This window comes from Microcaecilia unicolor, chromosome 3, assembly GCF_901765095.1.
Source record: "Microcaecilia unicolor chromosome 3, aMicUni1.1, whole genome shotgun sequence".
Taxonomy (NCBI): domain Eukaryota; kingdom Metazoa; phylum Chordata; class Amphibia; order Gymnophiona; family Siphonopidae; genus Microcaecilia; species Microcaecilia unicolor.
This window is the reverse complement of record NC_044033.1, coordinates 98,263,105-98,283,638: the sequence shown is the minus strand read 5'-3', so window position 1 is coordinate 98,283,638 and position 20,534 is coordinate 98,263,105. Positions and strand designations below refer to the sequence as shown.

Sequence of the window (20,534 nt, the reverse complement as noted above, 5' to 3'; positions counted from 1 at the left end):
GTATGAAAACACTTTAAAAGCGGGTACTGTGACTTATCTGAAAACTTGGCTTTTGTTTTAACAGCTACAGATTCATGGTGATGGATAGAATGGGTGACAACCTGAGACAAACACAACCCAACAGCAAATTTCCAAGGGAGATTGTTAAGAAACTAGGCATTCAAATAGTAAGTGTGAAAAAATGACTTAAGAGCGATAATGTCTATTATTTGCAGATAGCGACTGACTAGTAGGCAAACTCAGGGTATAACTGTGGAGTACCTGATAGTGTTGTAGGCTAATAGTATGAGTAGAGCTCAGTCTTACTGTTCAAAGGTATAAATTCTACTTTGTGTAATTATTAATAGCCTATTCCATATCATCAAGCTGATCAATCCATAGACTGGTGGGTTGTGTCCATCTACCAGCAGGTGGAGATAGAGAGCAAACATTTGCCTCCCTATATGTGGTCATGTGCTGCCGGAAACTCCTCAGTATGTTCTCTATCTCAGCAGGTGGTGGTCACACACAGCAGCAGCTCTGGCTAGGCCTCCAAGCCTAATTTTTAGGTTTTGTTGAGTGCCTGGGGTTGAGGGCTCTTTTGAGCAAGTGCAAACCTGGTGGTGCCAGGTCCCTCCTTTTCTCCCCCTCCCGCTGGCTCCGTTAAAAAAAAAAAAAAAAAAATTTTTGAACGTCCTTAAAGGCGTTTATTTCGACGTTTATTTAAGCGTCTATTGCAGCTACTCACTGGGACACCAGGTCGTTACAACTCGGAGCGGACAGCAGGTAATTTTTACCTTTTTATAGCGGGCAGGGGGTTCCCCGATTCTTCTCCTCGTGGCATATGGCGTCGGAGAGCGAGGGCGCAAAGGGTCGCTCCCCGGGTCGCTTGAGTGCTTCTAGAGGGATGCGGGGGTCTTAAAGCCTGATTCGCCCTTGTTGGGTGACAGTTTCGTGACCGATGAATGTCCCGGTCCTTCCTCCGGCGTGGCGGTTTTTCCCGCCATAAACGCCCATCCCCCGCTCCTCGCCTCCGCCATCTTGGCCGGCCACGCGGCTCGGACGGCTTCTTCTTGGGCCGCCCTTGAGGTTGGAGACATTAATGCCATGAACGCCCTTAATTTGGGCGACGGCACAGAAGCGGCTAAAGTTAAGAGCCGTTGTTCCCGTGCGGCTCCTTCGCGGAGTTTCGCGCTGGACGCCATTTTGGATGCGCAGCATGTCTCTCCCCCGCTATTGCGAGCGCCGGTTGAGGGTGCGTCTAGGGCTGTTGCCCAGGCTGCGGAAGTGCACAGTTTGGGGGGGTTTCTCCCCCGAGTTTGTTTTGCTGCTGCATCAGGCCTTCCTCATGCACAACGCTGCCCCTGCTCCCTCGTCTGGTAAAGAGGTTGAGGTTCCCAGAGGTAAACGTCCTCGGGTTGATTCCCAGGCCTTGGAGGAATTTGTCTCCTCCGATGTAGATGAGGGCAGCGTGTCTGAGGTCTCCCAACGGTCCTTTGCGGATTCCTTGGAGGAGACGGATCCCCGCTCGGATGGAGCGGATGACCCCTCTGCAGCGCGGCTTTTTAGCCCAGAGGATTTATCCAACCTGTTGTTACAGGCCATGGACACTTTGAAGATTTCCTCTCCGGAGGACGTCTCTCCCTCAGCCCCTGTTGGCTCTGCCATTATGCTGGGGACGAAGCGCCCGCCTAGAACCTTCCACGTGCATGATGCCATGCACACCTTAATTTCGGCTCAATGGGATGTCCCAGAAGCGAGCCTTAAAGTGGCTAGGGCTATGTCCCGCCTCTATCCTTTGGCTGTGAGTGAACGTGAGGCCTATCTGTGGCCTACCGTGGATTCTTTAATCACTGCGGTGACTAAGAAAACGGCGTTGCCGGTGGAAGGTGGCACGGCCCTAAAGGACGCCCAAGACAGAAGATTGGAGGCGGCCTTAAGGTCGTCCTTTGAGGCGGCTGCTTTAAGTTTGCAGGCCTCAGTTTGCGGCTCCTATGTGGCCAGGGCGTGCCTGACTATGGTGCAGCGGGCTTCCCCCTCGGATCATTCCTTGAGGGCTGATTGGCCGGCCCTGGAATCGGGCTTAGCCTATTTGGCAGACTTGCTGTATGATGTCTTGAGAGCCTCAGCTAAAGGCATGGCTCAGACAGTCTCTGCGTGACGGTGGCTTTGGCTGAAACATTGGTCTGCTGACCACGCCTCTAAATCCCGCCTGGCTAGGTTGCCTTTTAAAGGCAAGCTGCTCTTTGGGGTCGAGCTGGACAAAATCGTGACCGATTTCGGCACGTCTAAGGGCAAGAAATTACCAGAGGTCAGGGCTCGGGCTAGTACTCGTCCCGGTACCTCCAGAGGACGGTTGCAGGAAGCCCGTCGGTACCGCCCGGGCAAGTCGGGTTCCTCTGCCCCCTCTTCCTTCAAGAGGAATTTCTCCCCCAAGCAGCATTCCTTTCGCAGAGACCGCCGTCCCGGAGGTGCTCCCTCCGGTCCTCCCCCCGGTCTCGTACCCAATGACGGGGTCTTGGTCCACGCCCCAGTGCAGATTGGAGGACGGCTGTCCTCGTTTCTGGGCGAGTGGACCACAATAACTTCAGACGCGTGGGTGCTGGAAGTCATCAGAGACGGCTACAAACTAGAGTTCTGCCGACCCTTAAAAGACGGGTTGTACTCTCTCCCTGCAAGTCTCCGGTCAAAGCTGTGGCAGTGCAGCAGACCTTGGACAATCTGATTCCGCCCTGGGCGCGGTCGTTCCGGTGCCAGAAAGTCAGCTTGGCAAGGGACGTTACTTCCATTTACTTTGTGGTACCAAAGAAAGGAGGTTCTGTCCGGCCTATCCTCGACCTCAAAGGGGTCAATCGGGCCTTGAAAGTGCGGCACTTTCGCATGGAGACTCTCCGCTCTGTTATAGCGGCAGTGGGCAGGAGAGTTCCTGGCATCCTTGGACATCAAGGAAGCGTACCTGCATATTCCCATCTGGCCTCCTCATCAACGCTTTCTGCGTTTTGCAGTCCTGGGACGACACTTCCAGTTCAGAGCCCTCCCTTTCGGGTTGGCTACTGCTCCGCGGACCTTTTCCAAAGTAATGGTGGTCATCGCGGCCTTCCTACGAAAGGAAGGGGTACAAGTCCATCCTTATCTGGACGACTGGTTGAATCCGAGCCCCCTCTTATGCAGAGTGCGGCAAAACTGTGGACCGGGTAGTTGCTCTTTTGAGCTCCCTGGGATGGATCATCAACTGGGAGAAAAGCCAGCTGCGCCCGACTCAGTCCCTGGAGTATCTGGGAGTTCGATTCGACACCCAAGTGGGGCAGAGTGTTCCTGCCAGACAATCGGATTGTCAAACTTCAGGCTCAGGTGGACCAGTCCTAGTAGCCTCTCCCCTTCGGGCTTGGGACTATGTGCAGCTGTTGGGCTCTATGACGGCCACGATGGAAGTTGTGCCCTGGGCCAGGGCTCATATGAGACCACTTCAACACTCTTTGCTGCAGCGCTGGATTCCGATGTCGGAGGATTATGCTGTGCGCCTTCCCTTGGACCCAGCAGTGCGCAAGGCGCTGAGCTGGTGGATGCAGACAGACAAGTTGTCTGCGGGAATGCCTCTGGTGACCCCAGAGTGGATTGTCGTCACGACGGACGCCTCGTTGTCGGGCTGGGGGAGCCCACGGCTTGGGAAGGACAGCGCAGGGGCTCTGGTCTCCTGCAGAGGCAAAGTGGTCTATCAACCTCCTGGAACTCAGAGTCATTCGGTTGGCGCTTTTGGAGTTCATCCCGGTACTGGTGTTGAAGCCTGTACGGGTCCTGTCGGACAATGCCACGGCTGTGGCCTATGTAACCGCCAGGGAGGTACCAAGAGCGCCCCTCTAGCCAAGGAGGCTATGAATCTTTGCCAGTGGGCGGAAGCGAACCTGGAGCAGCTTTCAGCGGCCCACATTGCCGGAGTCATGAATGTCAAGGCGGACTTTCTCAGTCGCCATACCTTGGAGCCCGGAGAGTGGCAGCTATCTGCTCAGGCGTTCTTGGACATCACGAAGCGCTGGGGCCAGCCGAGCCTAGATCTGATGGCGTCATCGGCCAATTGCCAAGTGCCGCGCTTTTTCAGCAGAGGACGGGACCCTCGATCCCTGGGAGTAGATGCTCTTCTCCAACAGTGGCCGACACAAGAGCTTCTCTATGTGTTCCCGCCCTGGCCCATGTTGGGCAGGGTGCTAGACCGGGTGGCAAAGCATCCCGGCAGGGTAATCCTGGTGGGTCCGGATTGGCCCAGGCGTCCCTGGTATGCGGACTTGATCAGGCTCTCAGTCGACGATCCTCTGCGGCTGCCAGTGGAGCAGGGCCTGTTACATCAGGGTCCCGTGGTGATGGAGGATCCCTCCCCCTTTGGTCTTACGGCCTGGCTATTGAGCGGCAGCGTCTGAGGAAGAAGGGCTTCTCAGACAAGGTCATCGCCACTATGCTGAGAGCGAGGAAGCGCTCTACTTCTTCTGCTTACGCCAGGGGTTTGGCGTATCTTTGCAGCGTGGTTGTGAAGCAGGCTCACTTTCTCCCTTCACTGCTCCAATTTCTTCAGTGTTGGCGTTCCTGCAAGAAGGTCTGGAGAAAGGCCTGTCGCTCAGTTCCCTTAAAGTCCAGGTAGCGGCTCTGGCTTGCTTCAGGGGGCCGCCTTAAGGGTGCTTCCCTGGCTTCGCAGCCAGATGTGGTGCGCTTTCTCAAGGGAGTTAATCACCTGCGCCTCCTCTGCACTCAGTGGTGCCTGCGTGGAATCTCAACCTGGTACTAAGAGCATTGCAGAAGCCGCCTTTTGAACCCTTGTCGAGGGCATCTCTGAAAGACCTGACGTTGAAAGCAGTCTTTTTGGTGGCTATCACTTCAGCCAGAAGAGTTTCCGAGCTCAGGCGCTCTCATGTCGAGAGCCTTTTCTGCAGTTCACCTGAGGCAGGAGTGACTATTCGCACAGTGCCTTCCTTCCTGCCCAAGATTGTTTCTCGCTTCCATGTGAATCAGCAGCTCTGTCTCCCTTCCTTTCGTAGGGAGGACTACCCAGAGGAGTACTCTGCTCTTAAATATCTGGAGGTGAGACGAGTCATCATCAGATACTTGGAAGTGACCAATGATTTCCGGAAATCGGATCATCTGTTTGTCCTGTTTGCAGGTCCTCGTAAGGGTCTGCAGGCTGCTAAGCCTACAGTGGCAAGATGGGTCAAGGAAGCCATTGCAGCGGCTTATGTGGCCGCGGGGAAGGTGCCGCCTATCCAGCTGAAGGCTCACTCCACGAGAGCTCAGGCGGCCTCGATGGCAGAGGCCGGATCAGTCTCCTTGGAAGAGATATGCAAGGCGGCAACTTGGGCTTCGGCTCATACATTCTCCAAGCATTACCGTTTGACTGTGGCTGCACGGGCGGAGGCCCGGTTTGGAGCTTCAGTGTTGAGTTCAGGGATTTCAATGTCCCGCCCCTGGGTGAGTACTGCTTCGGTACATCCCACCAGTCTATGGATGATCAGCTTGATGATATGGAAGGTAAAATTATGTATAATCATACCTGATAATTTTTCTTTCCATTAATCATAGCTGATCAATCCATAGCCCCTCCCAGATATCTGTACTGTTTTTATTCTGGTTGCATTTCAGGTTCAAGTTTAGTCTTCAGTTACTTCAGAAAGACTTCGTGTTCAAGTTTTTTCACTTGGATTCTTCAAGAGTTAAGACGAGTTTGTGTTACAGTGAGCTGCTGCATTCCTCTCCCCTCCGTTTTACGGGGCTGGATTGAGACTTAAATTCTGCCGGCACTCCCTCCCGCTTTCGTGCGGCTGTAGGGCAGCTTTGTACCCCTCCCGCTTCGGCGGTGTTAGGGTCAGTCAGCTCCTCCCGCGGTTGCGGTTGCAGGATAAGCCAGATCCCCCCGCATCGGCGGGTGTGGTGTCCCTCCCCCGCTCTGCGGGGATGAGCTGGACGGATTCCCCTCCCCCACTTGTGTGGGGATGAGCTGGGTTAATTCCCCTCCCCCGTTTCGGCGGTGGTGAGCTGGGCAGAGTGTCCCTTCGTGGGTGTAATTCTCTAAGTGCCGAGTCCTGCGGATGGAGCTTTGATATCGACATACTGAGGAGTTTCCGGCAGCACATGACCACATATAGGGAGGCAAAAGTTTGCTCTCTATCTCCACCTGCTGGTAGATGGACACAACCCACCAGTCTATGGATTGATCAGCTATGATTAATGGAAAGAAATTATCAGGTATGATTATACATAATTTTACCTTAGCAAACTTGCTTTTTTTTTTCTTATTTTCTTGTTAACTCTTCACCCATTTGCAGCCTAGTCAAAAGGCACTTAAAATAACTGGCTTACAAGGCACTTTAGAGGTGCAGCTCTTCCTTTTTAATGTTTTGTTAAGCTTTCTGCTGTGAAGGAATACAAGGCTGTATGCATGATAAAGATTGAGCCGTAAGGCAGATTCAGTTAACTATTATAAAATGCAAAATTAAATAAAATCACATTGAGGAGGTAACATTATAAAGAAGTTTTCACATCCGTATGACAATAGATGCATGTTAAAAGGACTTGTAAAATTACCTTGTGCATAAAATACAGGTGGTACAATTAAACGTACTTGTACATGATTTACACATATCAGGAGAGGAGTTGGTCAGAGCGCCGGTGGGATTGCAATTTATGCGTGTACTGTTTGCAATAACATTTACACCTCCTTCCAAGCAGGCATAAATTCCGGCAACCTCAATTTAGGCACTGTTTCTGTGGAATTTGTGCTAACTTCTTATAACAATATGTGCCTTTATGAAATAGACACTTCCCCCCTTCACACACAAGTGACTTTTTAAAAAAAATTGCCCTCAGAGTACTCATTGTCACAAAAAAAATGGGTACAGTGCTTTCACGGACACATCCTACTTGATTATTCAACTGCCAAGAAAGATGACAGTGTATTTGGCTCTCTGATGATTGTAAATGAATATGCAAGGGAACACAGACATTTTATCATGCATTATTTCACCCTAAATATGATGATAAAGCATTTTTTATGCTGTATGTATGGATGTTCGCGCTTGTCATCCACCCCAGGGCCAGCGTTAGCTGTAGGCAGAATATCAAATATGAATGAATAAATGCTTAATCTTTTTCAGCATAATTGAAAATCCAATTATCTTCCTATTTATTTCAGATCTTTCAAATGCTATTTTATGCAGGCATCCTTTCAGGTGAAGTGTCAAGCTCCAGTTTTCAAGAGCCAACAGCTGTTGTTTTTGGGGATTATAAGTAAAATATGATTATCAAACAATAAACTAGGTTGATTTGATATCAGTAAAACTAATTTATACTCGTTTGGGCCAAATTTCAGCTGCCATGGATAGATTAAATATTGGCGCTGGTGTGTAACAATCCATATAAGTGTCAGCGCTGAATATACAGATAAGGGGTAACTTTTATGAAGGCTTTTTCCTGTGTATATGCAAGTAATATGCTGTGAAATGCTTCTTGTAAAATTTCCCCCCATGTACAACTGCGTGCGATGACTAGAACACATGTACTTTGTGCGACTTGGGTGTCGGCATGTTTGGTGTCTGAGCAGAGTCAGTTTGTGTGTAGTTCAGATTGTTCATAATTCACGTGCAAACATTTATACCCACTCCCAGCAGAAGTAAAGGTCTTGATAGTTGTGATCTTGGCTGCTTTTGTAGGGCAATTTTACAAAGACACATAATCACCTACTTGCTCCCCAATGTAGGTGACCTGTAAAATTTAAAAAAAAAAAAATTACATTCCATCTGTGGTTACAGTTCTGGAACTAACCATTTAATTTAGGCCTGCTAGAACTTATCTGGATAGCTGCTGAATATTGACCATCTCTTTTTTTTTTTTTTTTCATATGTATATCAGGCCATATAGGGGGGCTTTTACTGCACCTTGATTTACAATGGGAATTGCCAGCCTGCAGTACCTGACTCCATGGTAAAGGACTAACACAGTTTGTGAGCCACCTCACAAGTAGTGTTAGTTTATCAGCTTGGTAGGATTGGGCCACCAAGCTACAGCATGATGTTTCAAGATTATCTCTTGCATGGGCCAACAGCTTGAAAAATTTGTAGTCTCCCAGGTGCCCTACTCGAGAGAGCCCCTGATGTGGGCCCTCCCCTACCTAGTAGTGCAGTGCAACCTTCCCCCCCCCCCCCCCATTACCTTAAAATTCCCTGGGGTCTAGTGATCAATCATGAGTGATCCCCAGCTGGGATCCAAAATGACACTGATGATCCACAGTGGTACTATTGTGGTAGTACTGCAAGGCGTCATGTTTCTGTATAAGGGCTTCTTTGCCCTTATATGGAAACAAGATCACTAGTAGTAGTGTGAGACTTATCGATTGGGAGTTGCCATTGCCATTTTGGATCCCAATGAAGGCAGGAGGAACTGGGAATGGCTCCTGCTCGTCCATTAGACCTCAGGGAATTTTTAAGGCACAGGTTGGGGGGGGAGCATTTTTGACTTGGGAGGGTATGGATTGAATATTCAGTATTTGCCCATACGTTTGTCCCCTAGCCAAGTTATGTCCTTGGGAACATCCACGTGTAGGTCCTGATCCACAAAAACTTTCTTTCCTACTTTGTGTTTCTGGGAACAAAAGCTTCACACATCAGAGCTGCATGCAGGTCTGGCCCTACCTCCATGTGGATTATGCATCCTTCTAGGACGGCAGAATGGAGTGGCAGCACATCTCTGAACCTTACCCCCTTTTCTTTCCTCTTCCGGGCCTGCTGCTACCATCTTTCCTCCTCCCTGATCCAGGCCCAAAGCTGTGAGAACTGTATGGTACCTCAAGTGTAGGCCCACATTCATGCTGCTGTATGCCACCTCCAACACATGCTCACAGAGGGGGAGGTACACAGCAGCATGAGCCTACACTTGAAGGGCTTGTAGCTTTGGGCCCAGATCAGAAGGAAGTGTGGTGCCAGGAAGCTTAAAGGGGGACGGGGATGAGATGCTGGCCACTTGGAGGGCAGGAAAAAGGGGGATGAAATTCTGGCCACTTGGGAGGGGGTGTGCTGCTGATGGTTACCTATGGTATCAGATACTCTTGGGCCAGGCCAGCCCTGCCTACATGTTATGTTTGGCTGTTCTGTGGGACAGTTTTCAAAACCTTTGATCTGTTTGGCAAGATCCCTGTGAAAACTGATTTTACAGTTTCTATATCTATAACTGTAGCTATACGTTTTTCAGATTGATCTGCCGATTTGAATGAAATTCTTTCAAACTACTATTTAGCATTTCTTTCAAACTATCTTAGCATGTGAGGCTGTGAGGCTACTTAACCCTTTGTGGAAAAAGTCTAGTAGTGAGGTAGACCATGTATCTCATGGGGTATAGTTCCTAGCTTGTAATGTTCTCTGTCCGACACCACATTTTTGTCTTCTTTGGACTTGTAGTGTTTAGATCAGTGGTGTGCGTGTCTAACAGTGTATTATATTATATTTGTGATCTGACTTTCCAAAATGTTTGACTTTGTTGTATCATTCAGTTTTGTTTTCCCCAGGTATAGACAAATAGTGATACTGTTATATACCATATGTATCAGATAAAACAACTCATAAAGAACTATTTTATACAATGGAACAATTGTTGCCTGAGAATTCCTGTTAAAATTCTGAATCCTGATGATTTCTGTAAATCACCTTCTAATCAACAGTTCTCAGTTAAAATTGTATATGGAAAAAGAGCACATTGTAAAGTCTTCTCAGTCATTTATATTTGTCACATTCTGCTGTCTGAAAAATACAGTTCAAATTGCATTAAATTCTGAGTTTGTTTTAGTGATCTGCTACAACATACTCTGCGCTTTGCTCCTGGGGGGAAAACTATACAGCTGCGCAGAAATTAATAATTTATATATATTCCACTTAACCAAAACCATTATTGGGTCGGTGGATTACAATCACAGAAAACCCATACATTAAGGCATTCAGTATAAATATTAGATAAGTACATCCATATTTCCCCACTAAACATTAAGGAGGTCAATATTGAAAGCAGTTTAATCAGGCAGGAGAGCCACCTGCTCGATTAAATCGCTTATGCTTGCCTATCCCCTACTGTTCAGCGGCACTGAACCAGACTGCTGCTGAATATTGGCACAAACTGCCACTGCACTGTCCAGTTAGTACAAGGGCAGAGCCAGTACAGTAAAGTCTCAATTATCCGAGGTAAACGGGCCAACCCGTTGTCGGAAAGGTGAAAAGTCGGATAATATGGAAAAACAATGGTAACTCCTCAAACAACACGTAAAGGCATAGAATTCCTGATTTTGCAGTAAACGTAGGGCCCCAGGTGCGAAACTTCCTCTGTGCTATGCCAGAAAACAGCTGCATTTTCAGTAATCATCTAAATTGCATATAATTTGCAAACGTAAGCTTAAGGGAAGAGAATTCCAAAGTTTTGGGCCATCTAAAGGCATTGACAGAGGGAAACTGAACTTTGTTGATCCTCAGATCAGAGACTTCATGGTGGAAGGTACTATGCCGTCCAATCTCCCATATGTTTGGGAGGAAGGCCATACAAAATTTTTAAACCTAAACAATAATAGCTTAAATTCCAATCTCACCTTAATATGGAGCCAATGAAGTTTTATTGGATATGGAGTTGCCCTATTCCAATTTGAACCCCAGATATAATTTTTGCTGGTACATTCTGTAAAACGTATAGGTGGGACAACTGATAATCTGTTTTAGAAGGAAAACACAGTTGTACAAGTATGGCCAGGACCACTTCCTGTGCCATCAGTTGCAATTGTTGTACACTCAAATAAGATCTAAAGTGTCTAAGTTGGCATAATTGACCATAACCTATTTTTTTTACTAGAAATTTCACCAGCTTGTCTACCATAAAATAGTCCTAAATAGATAGATACCTAGCAACTTAATTCCAATAAGTCTGTTTTAATTGGTGGTTCTGAAAGTTAGAATCCTGTGTATCTCCTATCCAGAGGATTTTGGTCTTCACTGATTAAGTTTCAGACCTTTTTACACATATGTGTGGATAATAGAAAACATCCTATTCATGATGCAATTTGTTTTATTAATAGATCTCAAGTGGAAATAAATAGCATTATGTCATCAGTATATAATAATAAGAGATTTGATAATTTTGGAGTTGTCCTAAAGATCAAACATAATAAATAAATAAAAACAGGTTGATACTGGTGATCCCTGTGGAAGTCCACAGAAATTTCTCTGGGGCGAAGAATTTACTTCAAGCCAGTAGGAGATGGAGCCACAGCTCAGATGCAGCTTCCAGACTGCTGATCAGCTCAAGATTTTCAGCACCACACTGATCACATCCTGCTAAGGCTACTCAGTGCAGGAGGGCCGCAGCTGCATTTGAACCATGGAGAACTGCATCATGCAACAACAGTGAGGGGAAAGAAGCTGGGGGAAGAAACTTGTATGGGGAGCAAAGGGCTACAGGAACGTGGGGGAAGAGGCAATTGTGAATAAGATTGTGGAAGGGGAGTTTAGCCGGAGGAGATGGAATGTGGAATGTGTGTATGGGGAAAGGCTGGAGACGAGAGGTAAGATGATGTGTGGAAGAGGAGATGACCTGGGGAGACTGGGTAAGGAGGTGTGAGGTGGAGGCTGAAGAACCTGGAAAGTAAAGGGTTGTGCATGGGGTGGAGGTGAGATGAGCTGAGAGGATGTTGAAGGGGGATAAGTTCAGGGAGGAGAAGGGTTGCTGAGGAGAGAGAGAGATACAGTGTTTGTTGGGAGCCAACTTGGTGGGAAGGGAGCAATGTGTTTGGGGAGAAGTGATCTGCAGGCCTACAGTTAGGGCTTCTGGATTTCATGCATTTTCATTTGGTACTCTGTGGAGCTCAGGAGGAATTGCAGATAGCACAGATATTCCAACAACTGTGTACATCATTGTGTTGCTACAGGAAGTCCGTTCTGCCTACAGTTCAGAACCCCCCCCCTCCCCCCCCCCCCCCTACTGTGAAAGCCAGCAGCTCTAGTTATGGTACACAATTACTGTACTCTCGAGGGAAAGTGTACAAAAAACACTTTCAAACTGTCCATCTTTGAGTAGTGATTAAATGAATTACCACTCAGACAATGGTTATAATCTGCACAGAATTTTTTTTCTGCAGAATTCCCCCTGCAGTATCACGCTCAATGTGAAAGAATTTATAGAAGTTTAAGAAGCCTTAAATCACATAAGTCTTCACGCTCATTGACACAATATTTAGTGGAAATCCCCTTTTGCAATGATAACACCTATGAGTCATTTTGGATAAGTGTTTACCAACTCCGTGCAGGGGAGAATGCAGTGTTTGCCCATTTTACTTGGCAGAACACCTCAAGCTCTTTCAAGTAGACTGGAGGTTGTAAAGGCGTTACTTTCTTTTTACTGGGTCACTCTGCTATTGCTTTCGCTGTGTGCTTGGGATCTTTGCCCTACTGAAAGGTAAATCTCCCTAGTTCCAGGTCTGTAGTAGACTATAGCAGGTTTTCCTCTAGGATCTGCCTGAACTTTGCACCATCCTTTTTCTTGATAGTCGCAAGTCTCCCAGTCCCTGCTGCTATAAAGCATCTCCATAACCTAATGCTACTCCCACTGTGCTTTACAATAGGGATGGTGTTAGCAAGGAGAGGTGCTGTGTTTTTCATGCAACACATCACTCAACATTGAGACCAAAATGATCCATTTTGTTCTCATCGGGCCACAAAACCTTCCCCAACATGTGCTCACTATCCCCTAAGAGGCTAATTCTATAATTGCGGTTGCCTGGGTTAAGAGGGTAAACAGGCATCTAGTTCAAACCTGATCTGTAAAAAGCGTCTACCCTTTCTTTATAAAATACTAGCCCAAGTGGCAGAAAACGCCTACATTTTGACACACAATCACTTAATATCAGCTGTGTGGCTGTTATAAATACCTGCGGCTAGATGTTAGCCACAACACATGTAAAGTATAGAGCAAATTTGTGTGTATTTGTGCACGTCATTCCCGCGCAAGCCCAGTGGCCAAAATCTATCAGGTCATCCGTGTACTTAATTGGCCACTTACAAGCAAAAATGACTGGCATAATATTTGTGTTTCACCTATAACTAGATGGCTTCTTATTGAATTAGTACCTATTAACACCAGCGTGTAGGTGCATTTTGGGGCATAGTCGGCAGAGTAATGAGGTTTTCCCTTAGTGTTTGACACACAGGCATCTATTTGTCTTTATAAAATAGGCCCAAAATATTTGCTGCTTGCCCTCTTTACCTAGGTGACCTGTTATAAAAATTCCCCCCCCCCCCACTTGGCGTTTTTCAGCAGTGACTTGCATCTTGTCACTGTTACATACAGGCCTTGTTTGTGAGGTAATCTTGAAATTGTTGGTCAGCACTTTCCCCTAGTCTCAGCCAGAGGGGCTCCGCACTTTTTAAAGTAATCTTCTAGCTTGCAGTTATCCTCTGCTGCTTTATAAGGGACAGCCCGATCAGGAAGCATTTAGGTAGTTCCAAGCTGTTTCATTTTATAATGATGGACTTAATGCCACAAGGGATATTCAAAACACTGAGATTTTCTTATAGCCTTCCCTTTTACTAAACTTGATCCAGAGTTTTTTCAGCAGCTCTGTGTTTGGCATGTTTAGTCCTTTGCTTCAAATTCACTTCATACAATGAAATTGCTTAATTCTTCATCGGAATATTTGATTCTGTTTCAGCTACCCTGACTTGGATGTAGGTGGGCCTGTATTTAACTTATGTGCCTTCTTAACAAACTTTTGGAACCAAGGCTAATTGGGTTTGCTGTGACAGAGTGTTTGTGGACTTAGAGTCAAGACTTTTTGTTTTATTATTCTTAATTTCCTGTTTGAATATTTCTGTAAGTATTCTTTCACATCCAGAGTGCAGAGTATGATGTGTAGATCAGTGAAACAAACTCATTAAGTACTTTGAATTCTAGTTTTCAAACAGTGGAATATGAAAAAACAAAACAAAACATAGGTGTGAAGACTTTTGCAAACCATTGTGCATACCTAGAACTGCAATCTAATGAGACTTGCCTTTTGGAGAGTATAGATGTTTAGTAAATGTTAATGAAAATGTCCTGCATTATAAAACATGAAGTTTTAACTTTTACTGTTTGACAGCTTGATGTGGTTGGAGTATATTCATGAAAATGAATATGTACATGGAGACATTAAGCAGAAAATATAATGGTGGGCTACATGAATCCTGAACAGGTAAATATTTGGGGCTTTACTTCTAACTGCTGTTTGAATATTTACTTGTAATCTATTGTGTTAAGTTCTTCACCATAGCTAGGGGACTATCCTTTTTGAAAACTTTATCAGTGTTCTGTTACAAGAACAAAAATGGGAGAAAATCATTGAAAAATAAAATCATAATTTTTCCAGATAAGCATCAATTTATTTTGGTGGACAGAAGCGAAGATTAATACTAACCGCAAACATCTCTTATTCTCCTGACCCCTATGGCAGTTACAATCCTCCACCCACATTGGTGCAGTTATCTCCCTCCCCTCCCCACCCCCCAACACTCACAGTGGCACAATAATTTCTCTCCCTCCTGGTGCAGTTGCCCTTGGTTCCCTTTATACCTTTGAGTGCTGTCCTCCTCTCCCGATGTGATTTCCCTGCAGCGTGCTGTCGCTGTTATAAGTACATAAGTAATGCCACACTGGGAAAAGACCAAGGGTCCATCGAGCCCAGCATCCTGTCCACGACAGCGGCCAATCCAGGCCAAGAGCACCTGGCAAGTTTCCCAAACGTACAAACATTCTATACATGTTATTCCTGGAATTGTGGATTTTTCCCAAGTCCATTTAGTAGTGGTTTATGGACTTGTCCTTTAGGAAACCGTCTAACCCCTTTTAAAACTCTGCCAAGCTAACTGCCTTCACCAGATTCTCCGGCAACGAATTCCAGAGTTTAAATGTACTACACTGTAGTTTCATCGCATGCCCCCTAGTCCTAGTATTTTCTCTTCCTCCTCTGGGCTTCCATCTCACAACCACATGAGTTCTGGCTGCAGAGGGAGGCCTTTAGAAGAGGCAGCAGCAGCATTTGCAGCTAGGAGGAAGCACTGGTCTCACAGATTCATGATGGTTGAAGGGGCTGAAGCAGGAGACTGGGAATGAGGGACAGACGACTTTGCAACTTTCCTTGGCAGACCTGTTTTGCCCCTTCTTTTAATGGCTGAAACAATGGTTGTCTCCACTGGGCCAGCACATCTGCATTTTGGCTACGGACCAGTTGGGAACTGCGGCTTCAGATGCTCTTAAATTTTGGCTGCTTTTTTCTAAAAGACACATAGACCTCTTGTTAAAAAAAAAATTACCCTCGTATTACAAGCCGGCGTCTATGTTCAAATCCATTAAAGCATTATTTTATTCTTATTTTATAAAGGAAATTTGGTTCATGTTGATTTTCATATTTACAAAAGTACAGATATTTAGGGGTTCTTAACCTAGTCAACAGGACACACTCAAGCAGTCGATGTTCAGAGTATGGACAAAGGATAAAGCATAAGATAACTTACATGTACTTCAAATATTGTATGAAAAATGTAGCACAATCATATCCTGAAAGCCTGACGGATTGGGTGTGTCCCGAGAATGGGTTAAGAACACTGGTTTCACTTGATAATGGAGGGCATATTCACTTAAGTAGAATAGGTATGGCAATGCTTATGTAATCATTTTATGTGCATTATAGGTGTGTGAATGTGAGCGCCTTTTTCTAGAATTACCCCCTATCCCCCGGATTCTATATAGCCGTGGTTCCCAAACCTGGTCCTGGAGGGCACCCCAGCCAGTCAGGTGTTCAGGATATCCGCAAGAATATTCATGAGAGAGATTTACATGTACTGCCTTCACTGTATGCAAATCTCTCTCATGAATATTCATTGCGGATATCCTGAAAACCTGACTGGCTGGGGTGCCTCCAGGACCAGGTTAGGAACCACTGCTATATAGGTTGCTCAAAGTTGGCCACTCATATTTGGCCACAGAGCCTAGATGCATGCGTAAAGTAAATTTAGTCAATTGGGTGCTAACAACCAATTATTGAGGTTAACTAGTTGGCACTAATTTGGATTTGCGTGTGCATCCTGCCTATGTGCTGTTCTGTTTTGTGCAGAACTCAAAGGGAGTGAGGCCATGGAGAAGCATGGGTAGGTCAGTCTGTTCCAGATATTTAGGCGCAGTATTAAATAAAAATATTGGGATTATGTGCCTAAGTTTGTACATTAGGGCTTACAGCAGGTTTCAGCTGGCGTAAATCCTTGCATTCAAAGTTGGGCGCAGGACTGTACTTGAGTTCTATTCTGTAAGGGGTGCTCAGCCTAGCGCGCCCTTTTTAGAATAGTCTTAGTGTGAAATTTCCCAGAGCCTAATTGAGTGCCATTTATTGAATCCGGCCCTATATGCTTAGATGTCCCGGGGGGGGGGGGGGGGGGGGGGAGTGGGTACAGGATTGGTACTTACACATTTGTGTGGAGCTGGTAGAAATGTTTGTGCCCGCTTTCTTGCAGTGATTTTAATAAACTATAGAAATGATCCCTGAAAGTAAAGGCACTTTGGTGTATATGTTGCCTTAATAGACACAATACATGCACCTTTGTGCCTTACTAGCATAGGTGCCCTGTTATAAAATAACCTTCCACATATTTCCTGGTATGTGTGCTCAGAAATAACTGTCAAGTTTCTCTGTACAGGCCAATTATTATCCTGTCAACCCGGATTATATTTTTCTACATGTATGACTTTAAATGAGACAGTCAAACATGTATCTGATATGTTGGAACAAGTATTGATGAAGAAGCACCTAAAGAACTACTGTTGACAAAATCTACTAAATATAGGTCTTGGTTTATAGCTGAGCTGCAACTGCCGAAAGACAGTTGCGTCAGGCTAGAAGGAGCTAGAGGAAAAAAGCACATCAATTAACTTATCAATGTACCAAACAAACTTGAGCAAATAAGTGTTGCAAAGAAGGGATATATTTCTGCCCTGATTTGTAAGGAACAAACTTTTTCTTGACAATTTACATAACATTATTAACAGTGGGCCTTTTTTTTTTCTCTCCAAGTGAGGAGTATTCAACAATTAGAGCCGATTAGAACCAAAATGAGTTTTGGACTTGTTTGCCAAAACCTTTACAGGACAAGTTTAGTGGCTTTTCAGGTCCTATTACCAGTTTCTTTGCTCCTCTGTCCATTTCTATAGAGGCAGAAGTCAGCGACAGATGGCAGGAGTTCTAGTTAGTTCTTTTAATCATATTTTTCTCCTTTAATCCGGTCTTCTCTTAGAAAACTCTTACGTTGCTCTAATTCATTAGCAGATGCTATTTCTCCGAGATTGGGGATAAAAAATCCGAGCAAATCATTTTTTTTTAGATATATTAAATAGCTTGGAGGGTTATTCCCAGGACCGTTGGAAACCCTCAACAATTTGACCGCTTTTGAAAAAAAAACAAATTTGTCTAAGAGAGACCCGTGAAGTTATAGGCCATCTCAAATCTCCCTTTTTGTCAAACCTTTTTGGAGAATGCAGTAGCCCAGCAGATAACTGATTACTGTGAAACAACTGTTGTCCTTCATCCCTACCAGTTTCAGCTAGAAGATAGTACTGAGTCCACTCAGGTACGTATGCTGGATGAGGTGATTGTCCATAAAGACAATTTGAAGAGTGAGCTTTTGATACAATTAGATCTCGCAGCTGCATTTGATATCATAATTACTATTTGTGAGGTTGGAGGATACAGGAATAAGGGTCACCCATTTAAACTGGTTCCGCTCATGTTTTTTCTAGTCGGTCATATGGAGTCTTAATTATTTGTCGTCAGTTTTTCCTTTGTCTTTTGGCATCCCACAAGGCTCCGTTTTTGCCCCTTATTTTATATAATATTTGTCTTTCCTCTTTGGTTTTATGAGTGAGGTTGATATACTTCCGATAGTGGCCCATGATTCTTGGGACTCTTCTTTCAGATTTGAAGTTGAAACTTAAATAAATGAATGGCTAGTACAACAAAAATGTTTTTAAAAGATAAGTAAATGTGATACATTATGGATTACAACATCAGATCCCCCTCCTAGTTCTTTGAAAATACAAAATCATTCCGCTACACATAAAGAGCCAGGCAACATGTTATTTGGATGACAAATTTTACTTTTGCCCCTTTTATGTTTTATTACCAAAGAAGATTCCTTTGTTGAGGGGATTTTTACATCAGTAGGCAACACAGTTACTTTTTACGTGAAGCATATTGGGAAGCTTGTGTACCAGAGCCACTCTTTTTTTTTTTCTATATAGTTTGACTCTGCTTCTCACTTTTTCTCTGTAGCATCGTTGGCAGAAGTTCTGTCAGAGGAGGTGCAACTTCCTGTTCTGATGCTACAGAGAGGCTGAGGGCTGGGTGAGAAGCTGCGTGTTTTCACTGCAGCGATCAAGGCCAAGCGTGTTCTGAGGGCCATAAATGGGCAGGGAGAAGGAGAGCAAGAGGGACCACGAGAGGAGAGGGGGCTGCCAGAGTGCAGGGAAGAAGTAAGAAGAGGTGCTGGTAGAAAAAAGAACAGAGAAAGATGCGGACCATGCGGGTGGGGGGTGGTTTACGATGTTAAATCCTCTTGTTTTCCTTGTTCCACTCTAGTGTGAAATATATCTCCTTTTATATGTATCGTGGACAAGTTGTAATTTTTAAAATAATTTTCAAATAGAATGAATAAAAAGTGGTCATATGAGGAGGATGGAACCTATAGGCCTGATTATTCTGACCACAAAGAGAACAGAGGGAAAGATGGGGACTGGGGGGAGGGGAGAAAGCGGAGAGAGAGAGAGAGAGATGGTAGGGGGGGTGTTAGAGGGACAGGATGCTGAAAATAGGGGATGGAAGAATCATAGAAGGGAGGAGAGGAAGAGAGAAGGGAAACATGGTGATCATGGATGGAGGGAAGGGGACAGATGGAAAATAAGACAGATAGAAGGAACCATGAAAGATGGATGTAGGACAGGAAGTGAAGAGAAAGGAGGAGAAAAGAACTAGTGAATGAATAGGAAGCCTTGGAAACAGAGTTCAGAGCACAGGGATCAGAACCAGAGACACGGAATGAGATGATTATAAAAATAACAATCCCTAGACAACAAAGGTAAAAAAAAAAAAAATTACTTATTTTTAGTTTAATTGAAATATGTCTGTTTTGAGAATTTAAATCCTCTGTCTATATTTTTCAGTTCACAGGAGGAAATGTGAAGGGGACTAGCTTTATGCGATTAATTGTGGTATTAAAATTTTAATCAATGTACATTCCTACTTTTTATTTAAAGAGCAAAAATGAGCTGTATGTGTTTTTACTACTCATGCTTGAAAGCTAGCCCCCTGTTTTCCAACTCCTAAACCAAAACCACAATGAAGAATCAATACAAATTGATTTCACATGTACTAAATAGAATCAGCTAGCCACAAGCAGTGACAGGTACTTGTGACCTGGATTTGCCACTGTTGGAAGTGGGATTCTTGGCTTGATGGATAAGTTTGACCTAGTATAGCTGCTGTCATGTTCTTAAATTGTCAATACTGAAAGGTCTCAGACTGTTGGAGGGCAACGTACTCCAAACATTCGGGGCTAGATTCAGGCATTGGCAAACTAGGTATGTATCTAGGGCCCAAATGTTTAGGTGGGGGGGGTCCTGTTGGATATGTTCAGGACTTAGGTTACATTTATACACTGGCTTTTTCAGGACTATATACAGATTTTTTGAAGTAATGTCTGCAGGCCAAAAGAATGACTAAGATGTCAGGACATTTTTCAGAGTTTAAGCCTCTGTAGCTCTCCCCCTGCCTGCTGCCAGTGTCTCTAGCAGCAGAGACTGTGGTTTGCAGTAGCCAATGGGAAGACAGCTGTAGTTACAGGAAGGGAGCGGATGAGCCAGGGGACCCCAGGCATTCGCAGAACACTATTCAAACAAAAGCAAACTTGTGAAGTTTATTACTGCCTATTTGTGTGTTGTTTTTTTTGTTGTTGATTTGAATGTATTCCCATACATAACCTGAGGGTGTCTGGAGGGGGGTTCTGGGGCGTGAGCTGTGGTCCGCGGGTGGTGGCGCTGTGGAGCAGCACAACTTGCTTTTGGAGCTGTGGGAGGCTTGATTTTTGCAAGGGGGAGTTTAAGAAAGGCCCCAGCTCTGCCTGAGCCTCAGGGCCAAGTTGTCGGACCCCCCCCCCCCCCCAGAAGTATAAAAAAACAAAACCTCAGTTTACATTTGGGAAGCTTTCAAATAAATACAAAATATGTTTAAAAAAACAAAACCTCAGTTTACATTTGGGAAGCTTTCAAATAAATACAAAATATGTTTAAAAAAACAAACCTCAGTTTACATTTGGGAAGCTTTCAAATAAAATAACAAATATGTTAAAAAAAAAAAAAGAATCGCACATATTCAGTCATAAACCTCACAAGCTTGCTATTGTTCTCAATAGCATCTGCGAATGGTGGCTGTGCTGAGGAAATGGCTTCAACTTTTTGACATCATGCCGTCTCCTGTCATA

General features: G+C 45.0%; 1 protein-coding gene across 1 annotated transcript in view; it reads left to right on the top strand.

Moving 5' to 3' along the window:
- Positions 1-20,534, top strand: part of VRK2 (VRK serine/threonine kinase 2) — a 156,990-nt gene that overhangs the window by 28,435 nt on the left and 108,021 nt on the right. The window contains 4 exon segments of the mRNA XM_030194671.1: positions 65-167; positions 7,151-7,248; positions 14,117-14,169; positions 14,172-14,209. Coding sequence (XP_030050531.1) covers positions 65-167; positions 7,151-7,248; positions 14,117-14,169; positions 14,172-14,209 — 292 coding nt within the window.